This window comes from Piliocolobus tephrosceles, unplaced genomic scaffold, assembly GCF_002776525.5.
Source record: "Piliocolobus tephrosceles isolate RC106 unplaced genomic scaffold, ASM277652v3 unscaffolded_108, whole genome shotgun sequence".
NCBI lineage: Eukaryota > Metazoa > Chordata > Mammalia > Primates > Cercopithecidae > Piliocolobus > Piliocolobus tephrosceles.
Genome location: NW_022291865.1, coordinates 1,464,729 through 1,489,561, shown reverse-complemented (window position 1 = coordinate 1,489,561; position 24,833 = coordinate 1,464,729). Strand labels below are relative to the sequence as shown.

General features: G+C 41.2%; 1 protein-coding gene across 2 annotated transcripts in view; it reads right to left on the bottom strand.

Annotated features, from left to right (window-relative positions):
• The window catches only part of LOC111529161 (E3 ubiquitin-protein ligase UBR1), a 158,966-nt gene extending 135,608 nt beyond the window's left edge, over positions 1-23,358 (bottom strand). For both annotated transcript variants that reach the window (XM_023196014.2, XM_026447834.1), the window contains exons 1-2: positions 23,182-23,358; positions 2,270-2,526 (exon numbers count right to left, since the gene is read on the bottom strand). In XM_023196014.2, the coding sequence (XP_023051782.2) occupies positions 2,270-2,526; positions 23,182-23,262 (338 nt within the window). In that variant the 5' untranslated portion in view covers positions 23,263-23,358. The remainder of the gene's footprint in view (positions 1-2,269; positions 2,527-23,181) is intronic.
• Between the last annotated feature and the right edge of the window lie 1,475 nt (positions 23,359-24,833).

The window sequence follows — 24,833 nt, the reverse complement described above, 5'->3', positions numbered from 1 at the left end:
ACTGCACCTGGCCAGGATTAATTTTTTAAATATCTTATTTAGAAGAATTGAAGAGATAAAATTGGGAAATTTTAAAAAGATTTTAAAAGGCTGGCCAGGCTTGGTAGCTCACACCTGTAATCCCAGCATTTTGGGAGGCCAAGGTGGGTGGATCACCTGAGGTTGTGAGTTCGAGACCAGCCTGACCAACATGGAGAAACCCTGTCTCTACTAAAAATACAAAAAATCAGCCAGGCGTGGTAGTGCATGCCTGTAAGCACAGCTACTCAGGAGGCTGAGGAAGGAAAATTGCTTGAACCTGGGAGGCGGAGGTTGCGGGTGAGCTGAGACAGCTCCATTACACTCTAGCCTGGGCAACAAGAGCGAAACTCTGTCTGAAAAACAACAACAACAACAACTTAAAAGGCTAACAGGAAATACAAGTTGTCTAATAATATTCTGTATAACATATATGATTTATAGGCCTATTTAGAGTAGGATTTTCAACCTTAATACTACTGACATTTTGGGCCAGATAATTATTTGTTGGGGATGAACCAGACTATCTTGTGCATCAGGACGTTTAGCAGGAATCTTGGCCTCTACACACTAGATGCCAGTACCCTCATCCCCAGTTTTAACAATTAAAAATTTCTCCATGAAACTTTTGGAGAAATGAGGTCTACAAATGTCTAGTATGCTTTAGTTGAAACTGACTGGGCTTTAGCTAAAAACATATACTAAGATAAATGAACCTTACTATACTATATAGCAACATGGTACACAAAATGCAAAGACTATTTTTGTTTGTTTGTTTTTGAGATGGAGTCTTGCTCTGTTGCCCAGGCTGGAGTGCAGTGGCACAATCTCGGCTCACCGTAATCTCTGTCTCCCGGGTTCAACCAACTCTCTGCCTCAGCCTCCCGAGTAGCTGCGATCACAGGCGCCCACCACCATGCCCGGCTAATTTTTGTATTTTTAGTAGAGACGGGGTTTCATTATCTTGGCCAGGCTGGTCTTGAACTCCTGACTGTGTGATCCACCTGCCTCAGCCTCCCAAAGTGCTGGGACTACAGACATGAGCCACAGCACTTGCCCTGGGCTATTTATTTTCCTGAGAAAAGAACAGGATAAAGAAAGATAGTATGTTCTAAACAACCGTTAACTGTACATAAACCAGTCAGGCCTAGAATTATATGGAAGTAAAAACAATTCTCTCTAAACTAGCTCTAACAAAGGAGGAAAACTAAATTTCAATTTTCAGGCAGAGGTAGGGAATAAAAACATTCTCTGTGCTGCCACAAAGTTTAAGGCACTGCTCTCACAAAGAATAAAAAGCCTAAAGTTGCTTTCAGTTTCCCTACCACTGGCCTCTTCTAGTCAACTAAATTACTACTGTTTCTACAGGTTCAAAATCCCTTATGCCAGACTCTGAAATCCAAATAGCTTCAAAACTGAAAGGTTTTGGGATTTTTGTAGGTTTGGCAACAAATTTCACATGGTGGCAAAACATGACTTTAAATGACATGAGACTACAGGCATGATTTATACTACTTGTTGTGAATATTCACAGATTTCTTAAAGAAAGATTGTGTTTGATTACAGTGTCCCGCCCTGACTCTGCTGAGGAAGTATTCAGAATTCTGAAATGGCCCAAAGAGTTTCAGGTAAGAATGTGCTGGATACATTATGAACAAGGCAAAAATCTATCACCGACATTCTGTTGGAGAACAGGAAGAAACAGTGAGAACTATTTAACTGGAAGTCATATATATTCAGAAACAAGCTGTACTAGCAAAAACCACACTATAATGGTATAATAAAAGAAAGTTAATTAAATAAGATTAAATGTATTATAAATACTAATAAACCAAGAAAAGTACATCATGAAATAGATACAAAATACCAAGATTGTAATAATTGGCCAGGCGCAGTGGCTCATGCCTATAATCCCAGCACTTTATGAGGCTAAGGCATGTGGATCACTTGACGCCGGGAGTTTGAGACCAGCCTGGCCAACATGGTGAAACCTCGCCTCTACTAAAAATACAAAAAGTAGCCAGGTGTGGTGGCGGGCACCTGTAATCCTAGCCAGGCATGGTGGTGAGCACCCGTAATCCCAGCTACTTGGGAGGCTGAGGCAGGAGAACTGTTTGAACCTGGGAGGCAGAGGTTGCAGTGACCCGGGATGGCACCACTGCACTCCAGCCTGGGCAACAGAGCAAGACTCTGTTTCAAAAAAAAAGGATTTTAATAATTATAATCAATCCTGTAAATTTCTAATTCTTACCTACAAGAATAGGTTGTCTCTCCACTTTTGAAAACTTTCCCACAAAGCTGAAATGCTCCACTGTGCTTCAATTTCTCTAAGCAAATATCTGGATCTTCTCCAAATAAGTACCATTCCAGTGGAGTGAATATTGACATTTGTACACTTTGCTCCTGCTTTTCCAAGTCTGGGTCCATTTCAGCAAAGTAAATTTCTGGCACCAATTGTGCCAAATGATGCAAGAAAGCAGTATAAAAATCAACCTGCTGATCCCACCACTGAAAGAAAAGAAGATGAAAATTAGACTGATTTACAAGTTCCTTCTCAATCATCTAGGGGCACAAGCAATGACATAATTCTATAATTTCAAAGCAATTTACAATATAGTTCATCTTTCACCAATACAGAAGGAAAGTGGGTGATGAAAAACAATTAAGCTTGGAAATAAGCAACCGCTCACATACCACCTGTATCTGAAAAAAAAAAAAAAAGAGAAGAGTAGCTGTAGTAGGTAAGAATTATCCTTCCCTTCTGGAATGGCCAATTCCTGCTATGTGAAGGTGGTTCTATTATCAGTCACAGGCTATACAGACAATGCATTCATCAAACACTTTGTTTTAGGAAACCAGAGTATTTAACAAGAGATCAAAATGAACATAGGCCAAAGTTTTTTTTTTTTTTTTTTTTTTTGAGACGGAGTCTCGCTCTGTCGCCCAGGCTGGAGTGCAGTGGCCGGATCTCAGCTCACTGCAAGCTCCGCCTCCCGGGTTCACGCCATTCTCCTGCCTCAGCCTCCCGAGTGGCTGGGCCTACAGGCGGCCGCCACCTCGCCCGGCTAGTTTTTTGTATTGTTTAGTAGAGACGGGGTTTCACCGTGTTAGCCAGGATGGTCTCGATCTGCTGACCTCGTGATCCGCCCGTCTCGGCCTCCCAAAGTGCTGGGATTACAGGCTTTTGTAAACACAAAAAGCACTAACCATAAAAGGAAAAAACTGGATAAATTGGACTGCATCAAAAGTAAAACCTTCTGCTCTTCAAAAGAAACTGTTACAGATGGCTTATTTGCATGTGAAAACATGCTTACCATTATTAGTCATTAGGGAAGCACAAATTAAAATGACAATGAGATACCCCTGCACAACCTAGCATACTGGCTAAAATAAAAACTGGCAATATCAAATGCTAACTAGGCCAACAGTGCTTTCGCACCTATAGCCCCATTTCAGAAGGCTGAAGTGGGAGGACTGCTTGAGCCCAGGAGTTCAAGGCTGTGTAGTGTGTGCCTGTGAATAGCCACTGCACTTCAGCCTCGTCAACACATAGGGAGATCCTGTCTCTTAAAAAACAAACAGGCCGGGCGCGGTGGCTCAAGCCTGTAATCCCAGCACTTTGGGAGGCCGAAACGGGCGGATCACGAGGCCAGGAGATCCAGACCATCCTGGCTAATACGGTGAAACCCCGTCTCTACTAAAAAATACAAAAAACTAGCCGGGTGAGGTGGCAGGCGCCTGTAGTCCCAGCTACTTGGGAGGCTGAGGCAGGAGAATGGTGTAAACCCGGGGGGGCGGAGCTTGCAGTGAGCTGAGATCCGGCCACTGTACTCCAGCCTGGGCGACAGAGCGAGACTCAGTCTCAAAAAAAAAAAAAAAAAAAGACAAAAACAAAAACAAAACACATATGACTCAAGGCACATCATTTAAAAACAACAACAAAAACTTATCCAACGAGTTTTACAAGCTAATATAATTAGAATTAAGATTTTAGATAAGGTTCCACAATAGGTCATTAAGGAAAGTTACAGATATTTGATTACATATAAGGCTTTTTTAGTTTGCACTAATGAACCTCAACATTCCATTCACAAATAAATTCAACCTCAATATTCCACTCACAATTAAAACTTCATGGAAAATATGTTTACATTAGGTATTACTATAGAAATTAGCCCATTCTCTAAAGGGCAACTTGTAGATAGTTATTAAAATTTTAGATTTACATATATTTTGACCCAGAAATGCTTATTCTAGGAATTTACTCCTCAGATAAACATGTATAAAGTATTTTTTTTGCAGCATAACTATCTTTAATCGTAAAAGACTGGAAACAACCAAAATGTCCCAAAGCAAGAGCTGAATAAATCATGGGACATTATTAAAAAAGGAGAGGGCACAGATCTATGTCCTGATATGGAACAGTCTTCAAGTTATATTGTTAAAGAAAAAGCAAAAGGTACAGAACAGTGAGTATAATGTGCTATCATTTATACTGGGAGAAGGGAGGAAAAGAAAAAGGAAGAGGTGAAGGAGATGTATCTGTATATGTTTATATTTGAATATAAAAATCTCTGAAAGGATTCAAAATAAACTGTTAACAGCAGAAAGAGCCCCGGGAAAGACTTAGTGTTCCCTGTGTTACCTTTCTTACTGTTTTAATTTCTAAATGTATATACACATTATCTATTTGAAATCATTTAAAAACGTTTTCCATCCTATACATTTCATGTACAGTTATTTCCATCCTATACATTTCATGTACAGTTATTCATAACAGCAAAAAATTAAAAACCTGAATGTCCATGAAGAGGGTAATAATCTATCATTTAGCCATACTTGTCCAAGTGTGAAAATATATATTTACATCCACCAGATGTGCACTGTAACATCACTTGTAACTGAAAAGATGAAGTCCACCTAAATGTCTATCAATAAAGGTATATCAACTGTGGTACAGTCATACCACTCAATGCAGTCAGAATGTCATAAATACTGTTAAGTGGAAAAAGAAGCTTTAGGCTGGGTGCGGTGGCTCGAGCCTGTAATCCCAGCACTTAGGGAGGCCGAGGCGGGCAGATCACAAGGTCAGGAGATCAAGACCATCCTGGCTAACATGGTGAAACCCTGTTTCTACTAAAAATACACAAAAATTAGCCAGGCATGGTGGCAGGAGCCTGTAGTTCCAGCTACTCGGGAGGCTGAGGCAGGAGAATCGCTTGAACCCGGGAGGCAGAGCTTGCAGTGAGTGAGCGGAGAGAGGAGATCGTGCCACTGCTCTCCAGCCTGGGCAACAGAGCGAGACTCCATCTCAAAAAAAAAAAGAAAAAAGAAAAGAAAAAAAAGCTTTAAATATAATTTCATTTTTGTAAAAGGGAAAACATTATATATACTTTTTAAATTTCAACACATTTGGGTTTTCTTTCTTTCTTTCTTTTTTTTTTTTTTTGAGACAGAGTTTCACTCTTATCATCCAGGTTGGAGTGCAATGGTGCGATTTCAGCTCACTGCAACCTCTACCTCCCGGGTTGAAGCTATTTTCCTGCATCAGCCTCCCAAGTAGCTGAGTTTTCTAATTTAATATATGTGGAGGCACATCTCTGACTATGCTTCCCTAAACATAGACCAAGGGTCTGGAAGGAGAAACAACAATCTATTAATAATGGCTACACGGAGAGAAGGAACTGGGGAAAAGAATTAGGGGTTGTCACATTTTTACTTTCAACAATGTTTCATTGTTTGACTTTGTTAGACAAGTGTCAATACTTTTGCAACTAACAAAAAAAAAACTTCTAAAAAATCCACATGAGGCCTGGTGTGCATGGTGTCTCATGCCTGTAATCCCAGCACTTTGGGAGGCTGAGGCAGGCAGATCACTTGAGATCAGGAGTTCGAGACTAGCCTGCCCAACATGCTGAAACCCTGTCTCCACTAAAAATACAACAATTGGCCAGGCATGGTGGCATGCACCTGTAATCCCAGCTACTCAGGAGTCTGAGGCACAAGAATTGCTCGAACCCAAGAGGCAGAAGTTGCAGTGAGCAACTTCCCGCCACCACACTCCAGCCTGGGTGACAGAGTGAGACTCCATCTCAAAAAAAAAAAAAAAAAAAATCTACATGAGATAATATGCCCATTTAAAAATGATGCCAAATAGTCTCAAAGTATCTCCAATGGGAAAGACAGTAACAGAGAGAAAGACACCACAACATTATTGTGCTATGCTTTTTTTCTTTTTAATAGAGAAGGGGTCTCACCTAGGTTGGTCTTGAACTCTTGGGCTCAAGTAATCCTCCCCACCTCCCGAGAAGATGGATCTGGCTGGGACTACAGGCTCATGCTATAGCACCTGGCTGACTTTTGTGTTATTCTTGCCCAAAATGTACAATCTCATTCCAATCATGAGAAAACATCATACAAATCCAAACTGAGGGACATTCCATACCGTAATTGCAAAGTACTCTAAAAGTGGGTCATGAAAACAAGGAAAGATCAAGACATTGTTACAGACTGGAGGAGACAAGAGAGAGATAACTAAATGTAACTGGGATCCTGGGTGTGATCCTAGAACAGAAAAAGCCCATTCATGGGAAAACTGATTAAATGCAAATCAGATCTGTAGTTAGTATTAATATTAATTTCCTGTCCTTGATAATTATACTATGGTTATGTAAAATGTTAACATTACAGGAAACAGGAAGAGGGAGGTAACAGAACTGTGCTACAATTTATGCAACTTTTTTTTATAGTCTAAGATTAATCAAAACAAAAAAGAAATGATGCTGAAGAGGTTTATTTACTAATATGGAAAGGCATTAATAGCAAACAGTTCAGTAAAGTAGGTTACAAAGCAGTATATATACAATCTCAATTTGGTTAAATATTATACTTACATTTACATAGAGAAAAATCATGAGGAATATTTAACAAAATGTTAACAGAAATGGGTGGTGTGATTTTAGCATAGTTTCATGGAATTCACTAGTCTGCTTATCTAATGAGTAATATCCTTACAGTGAGTCCATATTTGGGAAGTAATTTTATAATTTTAAAATTAAATTTTTTTTACTAAAACCTTTTAAAAATAAATATACCATCCCAGCACTTTGGGAGGCCGAGACGGGCGGATCACGAGGTCAGGAGATCAAGACCATCCTGGTTAACCCGGTGAAACCTCGTCTCTACTAAAAAACACAAAAAACTAGCCGGGCGAGGTGGCGGGCGCCTGTAGTCCCAGCTACTCGGGAGGCTGAGGCAGGAGAATGGCGTGAACCCAGAAGGCAGAGCTTGCAGTGAGCCGAGATCCGGCCACTGCACTCCAGCCTGGGTGACAGAGTGAGACTCCGTCTCAAAAATAAATAAATAAATAAATAAATAAACCTTCCAGTATTCCTACTCCAACTTCTGGGGTACTCATACACAAACAACTTTTCTTTACATACCTGGCAACAACTACAACTAACATAGAGATAATATCTAATGTTCTGTTATACCTAAGGATCTTTTCATCAACAGCACTAAAGGGAAAAAAACAAAACAACACACACAAAAAAACTTGCATATTCAGCGCTACAAACCAAACAAAAAACCTTACTGTTCTGCTTAATTATAGGAGGCACAGAACTAGCGCTTTTCAATTCTCTTGTTAAGAATAGAAGAAATTTGAGAGTAAAAACGAGTACAAGCCCCTCACATTTTATAGACGAGAAAGTTGAATCACAGGGAAGTAAATTGACTTGTCCAAAATCGTCGAATAACCAGTTGGTATCAATGTCAGGAACAGAACTAGGTATCCTAAGTCCTAAAGTTCAATGCCCATTCTACTAAACCAAACATAAATGTAGTTTTTATTTTATTTATTTATTTATTTATTTATTTTGAGGTGGAGTTTCGCTCTTGTTGCCCAGGATGGAGTGCAATGGCTGGATCTCAGCTCACCACAGCCTCAGCCTCCTGAGTAGCTGGGATTACAGGCATATGCCACCATGCCTGGCTAATTTTGCAGTTTTAGTAGAGATGGGGTTTTTCCATGTTGGTCAGGCTAGTCTTGAACTCCCGACCTCAGGTGATCCATCCGCCTCGACCTCCCAAAGTGCTGGGATTACAGGCGTGAGCCACTGCGCCCAGCCAAATACATAGTTTCAAAATCCACCTTTACTGGCTTGTTCAATTTCACATTATAGGTTGGGCATCCCACACCCAAAAATCAGAAAGCAAGACACTCAAGGATAATGCTCATTGTAACATTTTGGATTTTACATTTTTGGATTTTGAATGTTCAACCAGTATAATACAAATATTCCAAAATCTTAAAAAATCCAAAATCCAAAACACAAGTGATACTCAACCAGCAATGGCAAAACAAAACAAAACAATAAAGTTTTGCCTTCTTACTTTTTGCTTTAACTATGGCCTTCTTTCTAATTACAATTACAAATGAAGCCTCTTAGCTAACAACTACTGAACATTCCTGAAGGCTCCTAAATATTCTTATATTATCTATATCATCACACACTTTACCATGAAGAAGTGGTATTTTAAAACATCATGGCTGGGCATGGTGGCTGTAATTCTAGCACTACAGGAGGCCGCGGTGGGTGGATCACTTGAGCTCAGGAGTTTGAGAGCAGCCTAGGTAACATGGCTAGGTGAAACCCCGCCTCTACTAAAAATACAAAATTAACCTCTTCAACTAGAATGTAAGCTCCCTGAGGAGAGGAACTTTGCCCTTCAAATCCCTGTATCCTATAGGCCTAGCACAAGCACACAATAAAAGTTCTCAGTTAATTGCTAAAAGCTACACATTTCTTGCCAGAGAAAACTAAGCAAATTATGATAACATTAAGCCTTCTCTAACTTTGTGTATATAATTTTTTTTTTTTTTTTTTGAGAGTCTCGCTCTCAGCTCACTGTAACCTCTGCCTCCTGGGTTCAAGTGATTATCCTGCCTCAGCTTCCCGAGTAGCTGGGACTACTGGCGCATGCCACCCCAACCAGCTAATTTTTGTATTTTTAGTAGAAACAGGGTTTCACCATATGGGCCAGGAGGGTCTCAATCTCTTGAACTTCTGATCCGCCTGACTTGGCCTCCCAAAGTGCTAGGATTACAGGCGTGAGCCACCGCACCCAGCCTAGAATTCTTATAGGAAATAAAAGTTCAGTTATACTCTTCACAAAAATGTTTTCCATTTATCTCTTCACAAAAATGTTTTCCACTATTGCCAAACTATGGAAAATTTTTTTCAACTAAAATAGGTTTGATTTTTTGCCTCTGGTTGGTTGGTTTTAAAATTTTCCCCCATTTTCAACAGGAATAAAATTAAGAATTTTTAACTACCAGGTCCAGGAAAAAAAAAAAAATAACTGTTTGGAATTATGGGAAAGCTTTCCTAATTGACTAGTCTGTAAAAAACAAGTTCTTAACAAGTTCTCAACATTTAAATTCCCAAACATTCCAAACATTTCCCTCATCCCCAAGGAGACTAGAGAGATGTTTTCAACTCTGACCCAAGGGCTTAGATGCCTGTTTGGGAACATCATTCTGAAAAAGGAACTTACTTAAGTAGATTAGTTTTGTTTAAACCACAATTTGACCTTCCTTAAACAACTGCTAGACATCTACAGAGCCTTCAGAGCCCTGTAATTGTTTTTCTAATTCTTCTTTTTAAAGTAGTAACAAAATCTGAAGGCACTACCATTTTTCATAGCCACTATGGATTAGTAATAAATAGAGCATCTCTAGGCACCAATAATCTTTGATTATACAATGTTTTCTTCTAATATTATTCTACAGACTCAAAGGTTTACAGCAACCAAGGACAATGGCTCATGCCTATAACCCTAGCCCTTTGGGAGGCCAAGGCGGGCAGATCACTTGAGCCCAGAAGTTCAAGACCAGCATAGGCAACACGGTAAAACCCCATCTCTACAAAAAAAACACAAAAATTATCTCGTCATGGTAGCATGAGCCTGTAGTCCCAGGTACTCAGGCTGCGTACCTGAGTGGGAGGATCACCCGAGCCCAGGAGGCTGAGGCTGCAGCAAGGGTCGCGCCACTTCACTTTGGCCTGGGGAACTGAGTGAGGCTCTGTCTCAAACAAAAAAAAAAAAGGCACGCTCATAACTAAGCTAATATCTACCTTCCTCTAACTTTTATCCTGTTACTGAAATAAACCAATATAATTCACTTTGCTTTTTCATCAGTCTTTTAAAATAAATGAAGATAACTATTATGTCTCTCATTTCTAGTCTCTTCATTTCATGGCTAAACTGAAACAAAGAGACTAAAGAAATTTGGCCAGCCCTAAACACATGGTATCCTGACCACTCTCCAAGTTGACTACCCTTATGAAACTGCACAACATGCTTCCATAAAGAGGAATAGGACTATTTATTACCTTCCTTATCCCGAGCACTAAACTGCTTCAAAAGATCACATTCTGAAAAGGTGTGGTGGCTCAGCCTGTAATCCCAACACTTTGGGAGGCTGAGGTGGGTGGATCACTTGAGGTCAGGAGTTCGAGACCAGTCTGGCCAACATGATGAAATCCCATCTCTACTAAAAATACAAAAAAATTAGCCGGATGTGGTGGTGCACGCCTGTAGTCCCAGCTCGGGAGGCTGAGGCAGGAGAATCGCTTGAACCCGGGAGGTGGAGGTTGCAGTGAGCGGAGATCACGCCAACATACTCCAGCCTGGATGACAGAGTGAAACTCCATCTCAAAAAAAAAAAAAGCAAACAAACAACAAAAACATCACATTCTCACATTCCTTTTTTCTTTTTAAAATTTTTTCTATTTCTTTTTCTTTTTTATTTTCTTTTTTATATATATTTCAAATCCTCTTTTTCCTAGTTCCCACAAGCAGACCATTCTTTGGCTGCCACATCACATGACATCCCATGCAGACAACTAAAACCCTTAGGTCAATCACATGTAAGAGACTTAGTCCTATACCAAATGAACCTAGGTATAAGGCTTTACTTTCATCACAATTTACTTCTGACACAATATTCAGCCTATATAGGATTTATCCTTTACATGTTATCCCTACCAGCCTTGTGCTGTCTGTAAACATGGCTTCTATGTCTGTATGGCATTGATAAAATAAGCCAGAGTCAAATATAGAGCCACATGACAAGCAAGTTCACCCTCTTTTCTTTGCTGTTGAGATAACGTATAAGCATGCTGTCAGAATTTGGTTTTTGAAAACACTTTGTCCCTCCTAAGGGACAAGTTCTCCTTGTCCTATTTGTATAGTATTCTCTTTTTCGTCTCTGTCATAGGTCATGCCCCAATTTTCTAGGCTTTCCTTGACGTATTTAGATAAGTAAAATCCTGCTTTCATAAACTCTGAGCTATCTATTTCATATTCTCTTTCTGCTGTATGGAATATATATTTGCAAACCAACTAAAATCCTCTCTTAAATTACAAGGCAGAACAAGTGTGTATTTAAAAAATTGATAAATTAACAGACTTTCCCTCCAGTAGCTAAAGTCATTTCTAGCTTACCCACAAATACCAAAACTTCAAAGGCATTTTAAAAGGTACTCCATAAAGACATTAAGTAGTTATAGCTCCACTCCTCTAAATAAGTCAAACAGACTTTGTTCTGAAGGGTGGCATTAAGTAAACTATTAGAAAGAAAATTATATTCAAATGAGTAACAGTAGACTGCATTCTGGACAGGGTCTGTGTCATTCCCGGGCAGCAAGTGGGCACTTAGGAAAGTGCATTAACTCTACTGGAGTTTTATCAGTAACATCTATTTACCATAGCATATTTCCATAAGCACTCAGATTAGTATTAGAGTGTGACAACATTAAAAAAAAAAAAAAAAAAAAAAGGCTGTACCAAATGCTTTAAAAAAACCCAAGCTCATTAACTATTGTTTATTCAAGAGGGGGCATGTTAACTGAAAACACTTTGAAAGAACGTATAGGCAGTCATAGTAAATCTCCTGGGATTAGAGGTCTTAATATTTTGTGTTAGGTCATCTGAGGCAAGGGGTTAAAAGCTTAAGGAAAATTATTTCACAGAGCTCAGCATATGCTTAATACCTTTACAGAAATGGATAAAGTGGCAGCAAGGGAAATTCGAGGTAACCCTCAAAATCAGCACACAAAGAAAGGATGGGCAAGACACAGGCATATCTCAGAGACATTTGGGTTCAGTTTAAGACTACCACAATAGAGTGAACACAAAGTGAGTCGCACAAATTTTTTTGGTTTCCCAATGCATATGAAAGTTATGTTTAAACTACACTATACTAAAAGTGCAATAGTATGAAGTCTTTAAAAATGTACATAACTTGGCCGGGCGCGGTGGCTCAAGCCTGTAATCCCAGCACTTTGGGAGGCCGAGACGGGCGGATCACGAGGTCAGGAGATTGAGACCATCCTGGCTAACATGGTGAAACCCCGTCTCTACTAAAAAAAAAACTACAAAAAACTAGCCGGGCGAGGTGGCGGCGCCTGTAGTCCCAGCTACCCGGGAGGCTGAGGCAGGAGAATGGCTGAACCCGGGAGGCGGAGCTTGCAGTGAGCTGAGATCCGGCCACAGCACTCCAGCCTGGGTGACAGAGCGAGACTCCGTCTCAAAAAAAAAAAAATGTACATAACTTAATGTTAAAATACTGCTAAAAAATGCTAATGATCATCTGAGCCTTTAGAAAGTTGTCATCTTTTTGCTGATGGGGGGGCCTTCCCTCAATGTTAATGGCTGACTGATTAGGTTGGTGGTTGCTAAACATGGGGATGGCTGTGGCGATTTCTTTTTTTTTCTTTTTCTCTTTTTCCTTTTTGAGACAGGGTCTCACTCTATCCCCCAGGTTGGAGTGCAGTGGTGCGATCTGGGTTTATGGGCTCACTGCAATCTCCACCTCCCAGGTTGAAGCAATTCTCTTGCCTCAGTCTCCTGAGTAGCTGGGATTACAGGTGCCTGGCTCATTTTTGTATTTTTGGTAGAGATGGGGTTTTACCATGTTGGTCAGGCTGGTCTCAAACTCCTGACCTTAGGCAACCCGCCCGCCTCGGCCTCCCAAAGTGCTGGGAGTACAGGCGTGAGCCACCATGCCCAGCCAGGCAATTTCTTAAAATAAGATAACCATGAAGTTTGCCACACCGATTGACCTTTCCACGAAATATTTCTCTGTAGCATGTAACAGCATGTTACCAACAGTAGAACTTCTTTCAAAACTGGAGTCAATTCTTGCCAACTCTGCTGCTGCTTTATCAACTACGTTTATGGAATATTCTAAATCCTTTATTCTCATTTAAACAATGTCCACAGCATCTTCACCAAAAGTAGATTCTATCTTGAGAAACCACTTTCTCTGCTCATCCAGAAGTAGCAACTCCTCAGCCATTACGTTTTTATCATGGGTTTGCAGCAATTCAGTCATAACTTCAATCTCCACTTCTAATTCTAGTTCTCTTGTTATTTCTACTACATCTGCAATTACTTCCTCTACTGAAGTCTTGAACCCCTCAAAGTCATCCATGAGGGTTGGAATCAACTTCTTCCAAACTCCTGTTCATGTTGATATTTTGACCTCCTTCCCCAAATCATGAATGTTCATAATGGCATCTAGAATGCTGAATCCTTTCCAAAAGGTTTTCAACGGACTTTGCCCATATCCATCAGAAGAATCATAATTTATGAAAGTTACAGTTTTATTAAATGTGTTTCTTAAATAGTAAGAGTTGAAAGTTGCAATTACTCCTTGATCCACAGGCTACAGAATGGATGTTGTATTAGCAGACATGAAAATAACATTTATCTCCTTGTATATCTCCATCAGAGCTTTTGGGTGACCAAATGTATTGTCCATGAGTAGTAATATTTTGAAATATTATCAGCAGTAGTTCTCTACAGTGGACTTAAAATATTCAGTAAACCATGCTATAACAGATGTGCTGTCATCCAGGCTTTCTAGTTCCATTTATTCAACATACTTAGAGTAGCATAATTCTTAAGGATTCTTGGATCTTCTGAATGGTAAATGGAAATTGGCTTCAACTTAAAAGTTATCAGCTGCATTAGCCCCTATCAAGAGAGTCAGCCTGTCCTTTGAAGCCAGGCACTGACTTCTCTCTAGCTATGAAAGCTCTACACGGCATCGTCTTCCAACAGAAGGCTGTTTCATTTACATGGAAAATCTGTTTAGTGTAGCCACCTTCATCAATTATCTTAGCTAGATCTTCTGGATAACTTGCTGCAGCTTCTCCATCAATCAGCACTTACAGCTTCACACTGTACTTTTATGTTGTGGAGATGGCTTCTTTCCTTAAACCTCATGAACCAACCTCTGCCAGCTTCCAACTTTTCTTCTGCAGCTTCCTCACTTCTCTCAGCCTTCGGAGAACTGAAGAGAGTGAGGGCCTTGCTCTTCGATTAGGCTTTGCCTTAAGGGAATATTGTGGCTGGTTCAATCTTCTATCCAGAGCACTAAAACTTTTTCCACATCATCAGTAAGGCTGTTTCGCTTTCTTACCATTTGTCTGTTCACTGGAGTAGCACTTTTAATTTCCTTCAAGAACTTTTCCTTTGCATTCACAACTTGGCTAACTGCTTGGCACAAGAGGCATAACTCTGGCCTATATCAGCTTTCAACAGCTTTCCTCACCAAGCTTCATCATTTCTAGCTTTTGATTTAAAGTGAGAATACTGAACTTTCCTTTTCACTACAATACTTAGAGGCCATTGTAGGGTTATTAACTGGCTTAATTTTAATATTGTCCCATCTTAGGGTACAGGGATGCCTAAGGAGATGGAGAGAGATGGGCAAGTAGCTGGTCAGTGGAGCAGTCAGAACAAACACATTTTTTATTATGTTTGCTGTCTTTTACGGATGTGGTTCATGGCACCCCAAAACAATTACAATAGTAACATCAAAGGTCACTGATCACAGATCATCATAACAGATATAATAATGAAAAAGCTTGAAATATTGTGAGAATTACCAAAATGTGACACAATGACAGGAAGTGAGCACACAATGGTGAAAAAATGGCACTGTAAGGCGTGCTTGAGACAGGATTGCCACAGACTTTAATTTATAAAGAACTCATTATCTACAAAGCATAGTAAGGAAGCTCAATAAAATAAGGTATGCCTGTATTTCACTGGTTCATCTGTATCACTGACTTATAAAAGTATCTATCCAGACACAACCTTTGTGCGGTACTGAGGACAAAAACCTTTTCATTTGCAGGATAGTGTTTGGTATTGTAAGAAGTCAGTATCCAGCACTAGCACATCTACACTAAGTTACTGTTCCTTCCCTAGACTCTTACAGTTAGTGGGGCTGAATCACTCATTTTGACTTAGGGTTTTAGAACTCAATTTCACATCTGATTCTATAGAATCTGGCATTTAAAAAATCCAAATTTCCCTAAGTCCCCAAAATAGAAATTATGAGATGGTGAAAAAATAAAAGCCATTAGGTCTTGCTAAGATCTAGTAACAAAGTACTTCAGTTGGGGCTCAAAAAACCTAGGTTTGGCTGGGCGCAGTGGCTCACGCCTGTAATCCCAGCACTTTGGGAGGCCGAGGGGGATGGATCACGAGTCAGGAGACACAGACCATCCTGGCTAACAAGATGAAACCCCACCTCTACTAAAAATACAAAAAATTAGCCGGGTGTGGTGGCGGGCACCTATAGTCCCAGCTACACGGGAGGTTGAAGCAGGAGAATGGCGTGAACCCAGAAGGCGGAGCCTGCAGTGAGCTGAGATTGCGCCACTGCACTCCAGCTTGGGTGACAGAGCGAGACCCTGTCTCAAAAAAAAAAAAAAAAGACCTAGGCTTTCATCAGTTTTCCTACTCAGAGTATGTCCTTACTACACAAAACTGTACTATGGCCTAAAACAATATAGATTCAAATTTCTAAGGAAAATCATCTCCAATTAAAATCACACAGAACTTCTCACTTCTATTTTGAAGTCACGAGATTATGCTATCTTTTAAAGATCCCCTATAGGCCAGGCGCGGTGGCTAACACCTGTAATCCCAGCACTTTGGGAGGCTGAGGCAGGCAGATCATCACCTGAGGTCACAAGTTTGAGACCAGCCCAGCCAACATGGCAAAATTTCGTCTCTACTAAAAATACAAAAATTAGCTGGACAAGGTGGTGCGTACCTGTAATCCCAGCTACTCGGGAGGCTGAGGCAAGAGAACTGCTTGAACCCAGGAGGCGGAGGTTTCAGTGAGCCAAGATTGCGCCACTGCACTCCAGCCTGGGTGATGACTCCAGAAAAAAAAAAAAAAGTTCCCCTATAGATATGAGATTAGGGGTACATTTTTCCTTGATTTCCATAATGATTATTGCGAAAGCATAACAACATTAAACTTTTAAAAAATCCTCCCATTTGAGCAGGAGACAACTTTGGGAAATAATAGAAATATTCTATATCCTGATTCAGTGGTAGTCACACAAGTATACACATTTGTTAAAATTTATCCAAGAAATGCCTTAAATGGGTACATTTTATTGTATGTAAATTATATCTCAATAATGTTAGTATCTCTTAACATTCTCAGCTCCCATCACCTCTACCTCCTCTCTACCTCAGTGTCTCCTCATTCATTCATTCATTCATGCATTCAATAAAAATTTTGAAGCAACGTGCTAGAAACTAGAGATACAGCTGTGAACAAGAAACAGTTCAGGCCTTCAAGAACTTCACTGCCTAGAAGGAAGGACACATAGTAAACAGATAATGTCGAGTATAGTCTGAGACACGCTACATAAAACAGGAATATGGAAAGGGTGCTATAGGAACACATAAGAGGTGTCTTTTTTTTTTTTTTTTTTAAGATGGAGTCTTGCTCTGTTGCCCAGGCTGGAGTGCAGTGGTGTGATAGCTCACTGCAAGCTGCGCCTCCCGGGTTCAAGCGATTCTCCTGCCTCAGTCTCCCAAGTAGCTGGGACTACAGGCGCCCACCATCGCACCCAGCTAATTTTTTGTATTTTTAGTAGAGAAGGGCTTTCACCTTGTTAGCCAGGATGGTCTCGATCTCTCGAACTCGTGATCTACCCTCCTTGGCCTCCCAAAGTGCTGGGATTACAGGCGTAAGCCACTGCGCCAGGCCAAGAGGTGCCTTTAACCTGGCTCTACCATTGCAAAAACTTGATGTGCCCCCATGTACTCAAATTCTAAAATTCCCCTTTCTGACCATAAAGTTCAGTCCTCCCAATTATGTCAATCTCATGTCCTTTAATACCTCAATCTCACCAATTCCCTCCAGATTTCCTGTTTTGGCTTTTATTACCTCCCTGATCAGCCTGGACTTCAAGGTTAGCCACTACCCTACCATGCCCACTCATTCCCTCTTTTTTCCATCTACAACCTCCATCCACTGATCACTACTAATCTTACTACAATAAATCATTAATGTTGATCCTCAGTTATTCATTCATTTAAAAAAAGTGTCTTCTGCCAGGCGTGGTGGCTCACGCCTGTAATCCCAGTACCTTGGGAGGCTGAGGCGGGTGGATCACCTGAGGTCAGGAGTTTGAGGCCAGCCTGACCAACACAGAGAAATCTCGTGTCTACTAAAAATACAAAAATTAGCCGGGCATGGTGACGCGTGCCTGTAATCCCAGCTACTCAGAAGGCTGAGGAAGAAGAATCGTTTGAACCTAGGAGACAGAGGTTGCAGTGAGCCGAGAACATGCCATTGCACTCCAGTCTGGGCAACAAGAGTGAAACTTCGTTTCAAAGGAAAAAAAAGTGTCTTCTCTATCAATCACATAGCAAGATACACCAATGTGGCTGGGCACGGTGGCTCACACCTGTAATCAATCCCAGCATTTTGGGAGGCTTAGGCAGGCGGATCATGAGGTCAAGAGATCGAGATCATCCTGGCCAACATGGTGAAACCTCGTGTCTACTAAAAATACAAAAATTAGCTGGGCATGGTGGCATGCACCTATAGTCCCAGCTACTCGGGAGGCTGAGGCAGGAGAATCGCTTGAACCCAGGAGGCAGAGGTTGCAGTGAGCCGAGATCACACCACTGCACTCCAGCCTGGCGACAGAGCGAGACTCCGTCTCAAAAAAAAAAAAAAAAAAAGATGCATCAATGAACAAGTCATACATGATCCTTCCCTTCATGGAACTTACCTCTCCCTCTGGAGGGAGAAACAGATATTTCACTAAGTAAATAAAGACAATACAGTAATTACAGATTGTAATTGCAAAGGGAGAAAAAAACAGGTTGCTTTGACAGAGAATAAGAGGAACCCATCTCTTAGACAGGGTATGTATTACGAAAAAAAACAGAGGGAAAACACTCTAGGAAAAGCAAATAGCAAGCAAAGGCACAGACCCTAAAGCAAAATACAGTTTCAGCTTGTACTAACAGGCCAGGATGAGTGAGGAGAATATAATAGGAAATGAGGTGGAGATGTAGGGGCCGGATCAGGCAAAGTCTTGAAGGCTTGTAATGAATTTAGACCTTATTCTAAGTATAATAGAAAGCCACTGAGGATTTAGATAGGAGACTGACATGATCTGATTTAATCTTTAAAAGATTACTCTGGTTGTTCTGTGCAGAATGGACAGGAAGAGGGCAACAGTGGAAGCAAAGAGACCAGTTAAGAAGTCACTACAGTAGTCAAGACAACAGATAGTGACTTGGACTACATGGGTGGAGACATATTTGTGTTCAAGAGCTATTATGGAGGTGTCGTCTACAGAGACAGGGAAAACCAAACTCTTGATCTGTCTTTCTCCTTTCCTCTCCTAAAATCTGGTCTTTCCTCTCAATATATGACACAACCAAGGCCAGGCACGATGGCTCACACCTGTAATCCCAGCAGCTGGGGAGGTCGAGATGGGTGGATCACTTGAGGTCAGGAGTTCCAGACCAGTCTGGCCAATAAGGTGAAACCCCACCTCTACTAAAAATACAAAAAAATTGGCTGGGCACGGTGGCTCACGCCTATAATCCCAGCAATTTGGGAGGCTGAGGTGGGCAGATTGCCTGAGGTCAGGAGTTCAAGACCAGCCTGGCCAACATGGTGAAACCCCTGTCTCTACTAAAAATACAAAAATTAACCAGGTATGGTGGCAGGCACCTGTAATCCCAGCTACTTGAAAGGCTGAGTCAGGAGAATCAATTGAACCCGGGATGCGGAGGTTTCAGTGAACCGAGCCGAGATCTCGCCACTGCGCTCCAGCCTGGGCAACAGAGAGAGACCTTGGCTCAAAAAAAAAAAAAAAGAAAAAGAAAAAAAAGGCCAGGCATGGTGGTGCATGCCTGTAATTCCAGCTACTCAGGAGGCTGAGGCAGGAGAATTGCTTGAACTTGGGACACGGAGGTTGCAGTGAGCCGAGATCATACCACTGGAAACAACACAACCACTGCCATGAATGGTTAAACCAAAAACTGAGGATGCAGATGTCATCGTTCCTTCCCTTTTGCCTCATGCCTAATCTATCAGCAAGTCTTTTTGCTTCTTCTATACTTCTAAAATCTCTCTCACATTCATCCTCTTCACTCTGTCTCCAGGGATAACCTTTCCAGTGCAAGCTACCATCAACTACGGCTTGGGTTACAGCAGCAACTTCTTAATTGCTCCCACTGTTTGAAACACCAGACATCCAAGTGAAGATGTCAAGTAGGCAGTTGGATTTATGATTCTGGAGCTCAGAAGTGAGATGACACAGAGATGTAAATTTGGGAACTGAATACATACAGACGGTATTTAAAGTCACAGAACTGGAGGAAATCCCCTAGGTAGAGGTTATAAACAGGCAATAGAAATGAGCTGAGTATCATGCCAAGACGTATCTTCTGAAATTGACTTAAGGAAGAAAATCTAGTTGAGGAAGACGGAAGGCAGAAGTTCTGGCAGACTACCTCACAACCCTCTTGATTCCCGATTTTTCTCAGTCCTCATTATCACGGACCCAATAAACCACCCACTCCTCAAAACGATGCCCCATGCCATCACACTATTCTCACCTCCTACCTGCTTGCCTATTCTGTTTCCATGTTCTTTCCTCGTTCTTCCATTTTCTACCCCTGTTTCAATCATTCCTGTTCTCTTTCTCTCTGTCTCAATCTCTCTTTTCCTGTGTGTGTGTGTCTATATACACACACATTTTCCTCCTCAAAGATTTTATCCAGGCTGGGCATAGTGGCTCACTCCTGTAATCCCACCACTTTGGGAGGCCAAGGCGGATGGATCACTTGAGGTCAGGAGTTCGAGACCAGCCTGGCCATATGGTAAAACCCTGTCTCTACTAAAAATACAAAAATCAGCTGGGCGTGGTGGCACACACCTGTAATTCCAGCTACTTGGGAGGTTGAGGCACAAGAATTGCTTGAACCTGGAAGGTAGAGGTTATAGTGAGCCAAGATGGCACCACTGTACTCCAGCCTGGGTGATGGAGTAAGACTCTGTCTTAAATAAATAAAATAAAATTAAATTAAATTAAACCGTGTCTCTACAAAAAAAAATGCAAAAAATTAACTGGGCATGGTGGCACATGCCTATATCCCCAGTTACTCAGGAGACAGGTGGGAGGATCACCTGAGCCTGAGAGATTGAGGCTGCAGTGAGTTATGTTTGTGCCACTGCACTCCAGCTTGGGTGACAAAGCAAGACCCTATCTCAAAAAAAAAGATGTTATCCATTCCCACAACCTCAACTGTAAATTTACTGATAACTTCCAAATACCTAGCTAAGTATTACTCAAAGTGTGGCCCATACACCACTATTACAGAATTAGCACGGCAGGCTTGTGAAAATGCAGATTCTTGGACCTCACCTCAGACCTACAGTATCAGTTCCCCTGGTGATTCTTAAGCAATGGCGTTTATCAATGTCCACTAATTCATACATATTATTTTATTTGAATTGCATGTGAGATAATGTTAGGAATACTACAGCCTTCATGCTTACTAACAGCAACATAAATGAAAACGGATCTGCAGACCAAGAAGAAAGTTTAACGAAATCAGAGACTATAACCAGGGATTAGACTCTAATGGAAATTGTACGATTGCTTAAACCTCTATGAATGTCCCATACTATTTATCTTTGTCTAAAGATAAACAATAAGGAGTAGGGGGGACAACTGAGCTTGTATTGCTTAAGAGCAAAGTAGTAAACTGGGAAGCCAGTGTCACACCATGGTTAGAATAAAATTGAAAACAGTAGTAGCTTTAAAAAGAGAAAAAGAGAAAGAGAGAAAGGTAGAATGATCTGTAGGGTCTTCAGTAGACACAGAGATGCAAGCCATAAAAGGGGTTACAAAGCTTAACAGTCACAGGTCCTCATCTACTAACATTACTCTACCTTGAATTAAAATTATTTGGGCACTTATATTACCTGTGTCACCAGATTGTGAGTTCCCTGAGGCTATATTACACAATCTACCTACTACTTTGCAAAACCTAAAGCCCTGCCCAACAAAATCGAATACTATTTCCTGAGGTAAAGAGTTGTCACATAAATTCTAGCTCAATTCCTGTATCATTATCTCCAATTCCAAATTAGTGGCGGCCAGAATGATGGGGTTTTACTGTATCATCTGGAAAAAATTAATGTATCAAAGCTTTAAATAGATATTAGTCTTCAGATACAAAACTCTAACAATTCTTCTGACCACAGCACAGTTTCCCCACTCCTTCTAACAAGCAAAACTCACAAACTACCATTAAAATGTTTCAGCTGCTTTTATATTTGTCCTACCTCCTCATTCCTTATCATCGCAAATAAGATGCTTTCTCCTTCACTACCAGTAGTGAAGTGAATTTGAACTGCTATTTGGGGTGGAGGAAAACGGCAAGCACTGACATAGTCAGAAGCCAAACCCTTTTCCAACTCCCTCCCTACCTGGTTCCTACCTCCTAGCCAGTCTTTTCAGTCCCTGAAGTAGCTCCCTGTTTTTGCATAAAACAATGTTCAATTGTATGCAGGGTTAAAAAAACAAATAAAAACCTTCAAGAATGCTTTTAATCTGTAATCCCAGCACTTTGGGAGGCCGGGGCAGGTGGATCACCTGAGGTCAGGTGTTCGATATCAGCCTGGCCAATATGGTGAAACCCTGTCTCTACTGAAAATACCCAAAAAAAAAAAAAAAAAATTAGCCAGGCATGGTGGCAGGCGCCTGTAATCCCAGCTACTCAAGAGGCTGAGGCAGGAGAATTCCTGAACCCGGGAGGCAGAGGCTGCAGCGAGCCGAGATTGTGCCACTGCACTCCAGCCTGAACGACAGAGTGAGACTCCGTCTCAAAAAAATAAAATAAAATAAAATAAAGCTTTTATTAAACTACAAACCAAAGAAACTTCAGAAAAAATGGTGTATATCCCAAATCTCTAAATGCTGCTATTTAGAAAGACAAAACTAATAAAACATTATGCAGTGACAGATACTTGAATATTTTCTATATATTTCCCCACTAGATGCCCTGGGCATCCAGAACATTCCCTAACATTGCCCTCTACTCTTATCTTCCACCGTCAGCTTTCTCCCTGTAGCTAGTGACTCAAATTTGTTCACTATCTCTGCCTTCCTATTCTTTCAAAATGCAAGAGCAACGTATAGATTCCAACATTAATTAATGGTATTGCTCTGGCTTGAAATGTTTGGGAGTCCCTTCTTCAGCTTTAAAAAGTAGCGACAGATGATGGGCTTCTCCACTGAGGGTTAGGCCTGGGGTTCTTAATATGCTATATCGAAGGCCAGTTACTACACCTCACATCTAGACATGACAGTGGCAGCACTCTCTGCCATTATCAGGTCCCGGCCAGCTGGCTATGCAATACAATACCAGGTGCTGCGTTCCCATCATCAAGAGTAAAGGGTTAGTACTGCTTCTATACGAAAATGGCTCTTGCTCCAACCCCGCCTCGGCCCTCACATCAAACCGTCTAATAACATCACTGGTTCCTTCTACTTCAGAATAGAGACATGCATGTTTGAGATTATCAGGAATAACACATAACAAAGTCATTATATTCCGCACACTTGGCTGGCAGAAATGTGGGTTGCGACTAACTTTTTATTCAGTGGCTTCCTTCCAGATCAATCCAGATAACTCCCCCTCCCCAGAGCTGCCATAGGGGGTGAACCCCACATCCTCCTAAGAGCAGTAGGGAGGCACTGGGGGGAGGACAAAAGAGACTTGCCTACAGGGACTTACACATGCCAGACGCTGAGGGGTCTGGGGTAACTCCGCGCTGATTTCCATCCTCTCCGCACCTCCAGCTTCCTCGTCCGCCATCTTGAGGGAAACTGACTCCTGCAGTTGCCGACCCCCGGCCAGAGGCAAGCGGAAACCTGTGGCCGGTCGGAGACACAGGGACGACACTTTTACGACGGCCCCTGAAGTCGGGTTTGACGCAGAATTGAGGAGTGGCTTCCGGCCCGCTTCCCGGAAGCAAGCGTCACTACGTGAAAGGACTGGAGATTTTTTTTTCCCCTGTAATTTATCAGGCGTAGCGCTTGGTAGCTGAGTGGTTGTATATCTGGATTTAGTGCTGGGAACTGTTGCATCTACGAGGTTTAAAAAAAAAAAAAAAAAAAAGCCAAAGTTAGCGTCCATTAGGAAAGGAAGAAAACTTGTCAGGGGCTAAAGCAAGAACCTGTCCTAGCTGGCCGCTTGTTGGCCTGAGGGTGTTTTGTATCCCAGCCTCCCTGCAGTAGTTCTCCAGAGCCTATAAAATGAAAAAGAAAGTACTCACACGTCTTCCATTTTTAAGGTTTTACCCCGTGGGCACTTGCACATGTGTACAAAAAAGCTGGGGATCCAGCTTTATTGGGGAGCACGGGGGGAAATAATTTGGAAACCTAGTCATTCATTGATAGATGAAAGACAAGATAGACTATGGTACATCCGCATTTTGAAATACTGTGCAGCTCTTGAGCAACATAAATCTGTGAAAAGATCAAGATAAGTGAGAGGGAAAAAAGCCAAGTTGCCGCAAACTATATATTTGCACACATAGGCATTTAAATCTGAAGGAGTAAGTCTGAAAGGGGAAAGGGCAAAGTAGTAACTCTGAGGGCCAGGATTCGGATTGGAGGAAGAAGGTGGTCAAGAGCTACTTTACCTTCATCAGTATTTTACATTGTTTACAAAACAAATAATTTTAAAGTGTATATTTTTAACAAAGAAGAAAATAAAGCTCCAAACAATGTGAAAAGCAGAGGAGGCTTTCCAAATGCTGTGGTCCACCTTGATTAGTAGAACTTTCCTGCCTAAACAATGTTTCTGCTCAAATGAACTACTGCCTGGGTGCTAAAATACTGTTTTTCCAGCCTTTTTGCCCAACAACCACAATAAATACATTTTACATCTTATCACAGTACCTATACAAAATTATATGGGTATATATAGAATATGTATATATATGCTGAAACTAAAGTTTTCTGAAACAATGCTTGCGATATGTCATATTTTCTATTCAACTGCAATATGTTTATGCATTTAAGCCAAAATACTGGTTGTAGTTATTAAAGTGATATTATAACCCACAATAGATATTGTCCCACATTTTGATAAAAATTGCCCAAAAAGTTACCTTGTTCCTTCCTGTCTCTATGCCTTTACTCCTGGAGTTCTCTTGTGCTACCCGACTCTCTTCTCTTTTTCTTCTTTCATTCCTAGATAAATGAAATAGACTAGAAAGTTCAGAAATAGGTCGGGGGCGGTGGCTCACGCCTGTAATCTCAGCACTTTGAGAGGCCAAGGTGAGTGGATCACCTGAGGTCAGGAGTTCGAGACCAGCCTGGACAACACAGTGAAACCCCATGTCTACTAAAAATACAAAAATTAGCTGGGTGTGGTGGCGG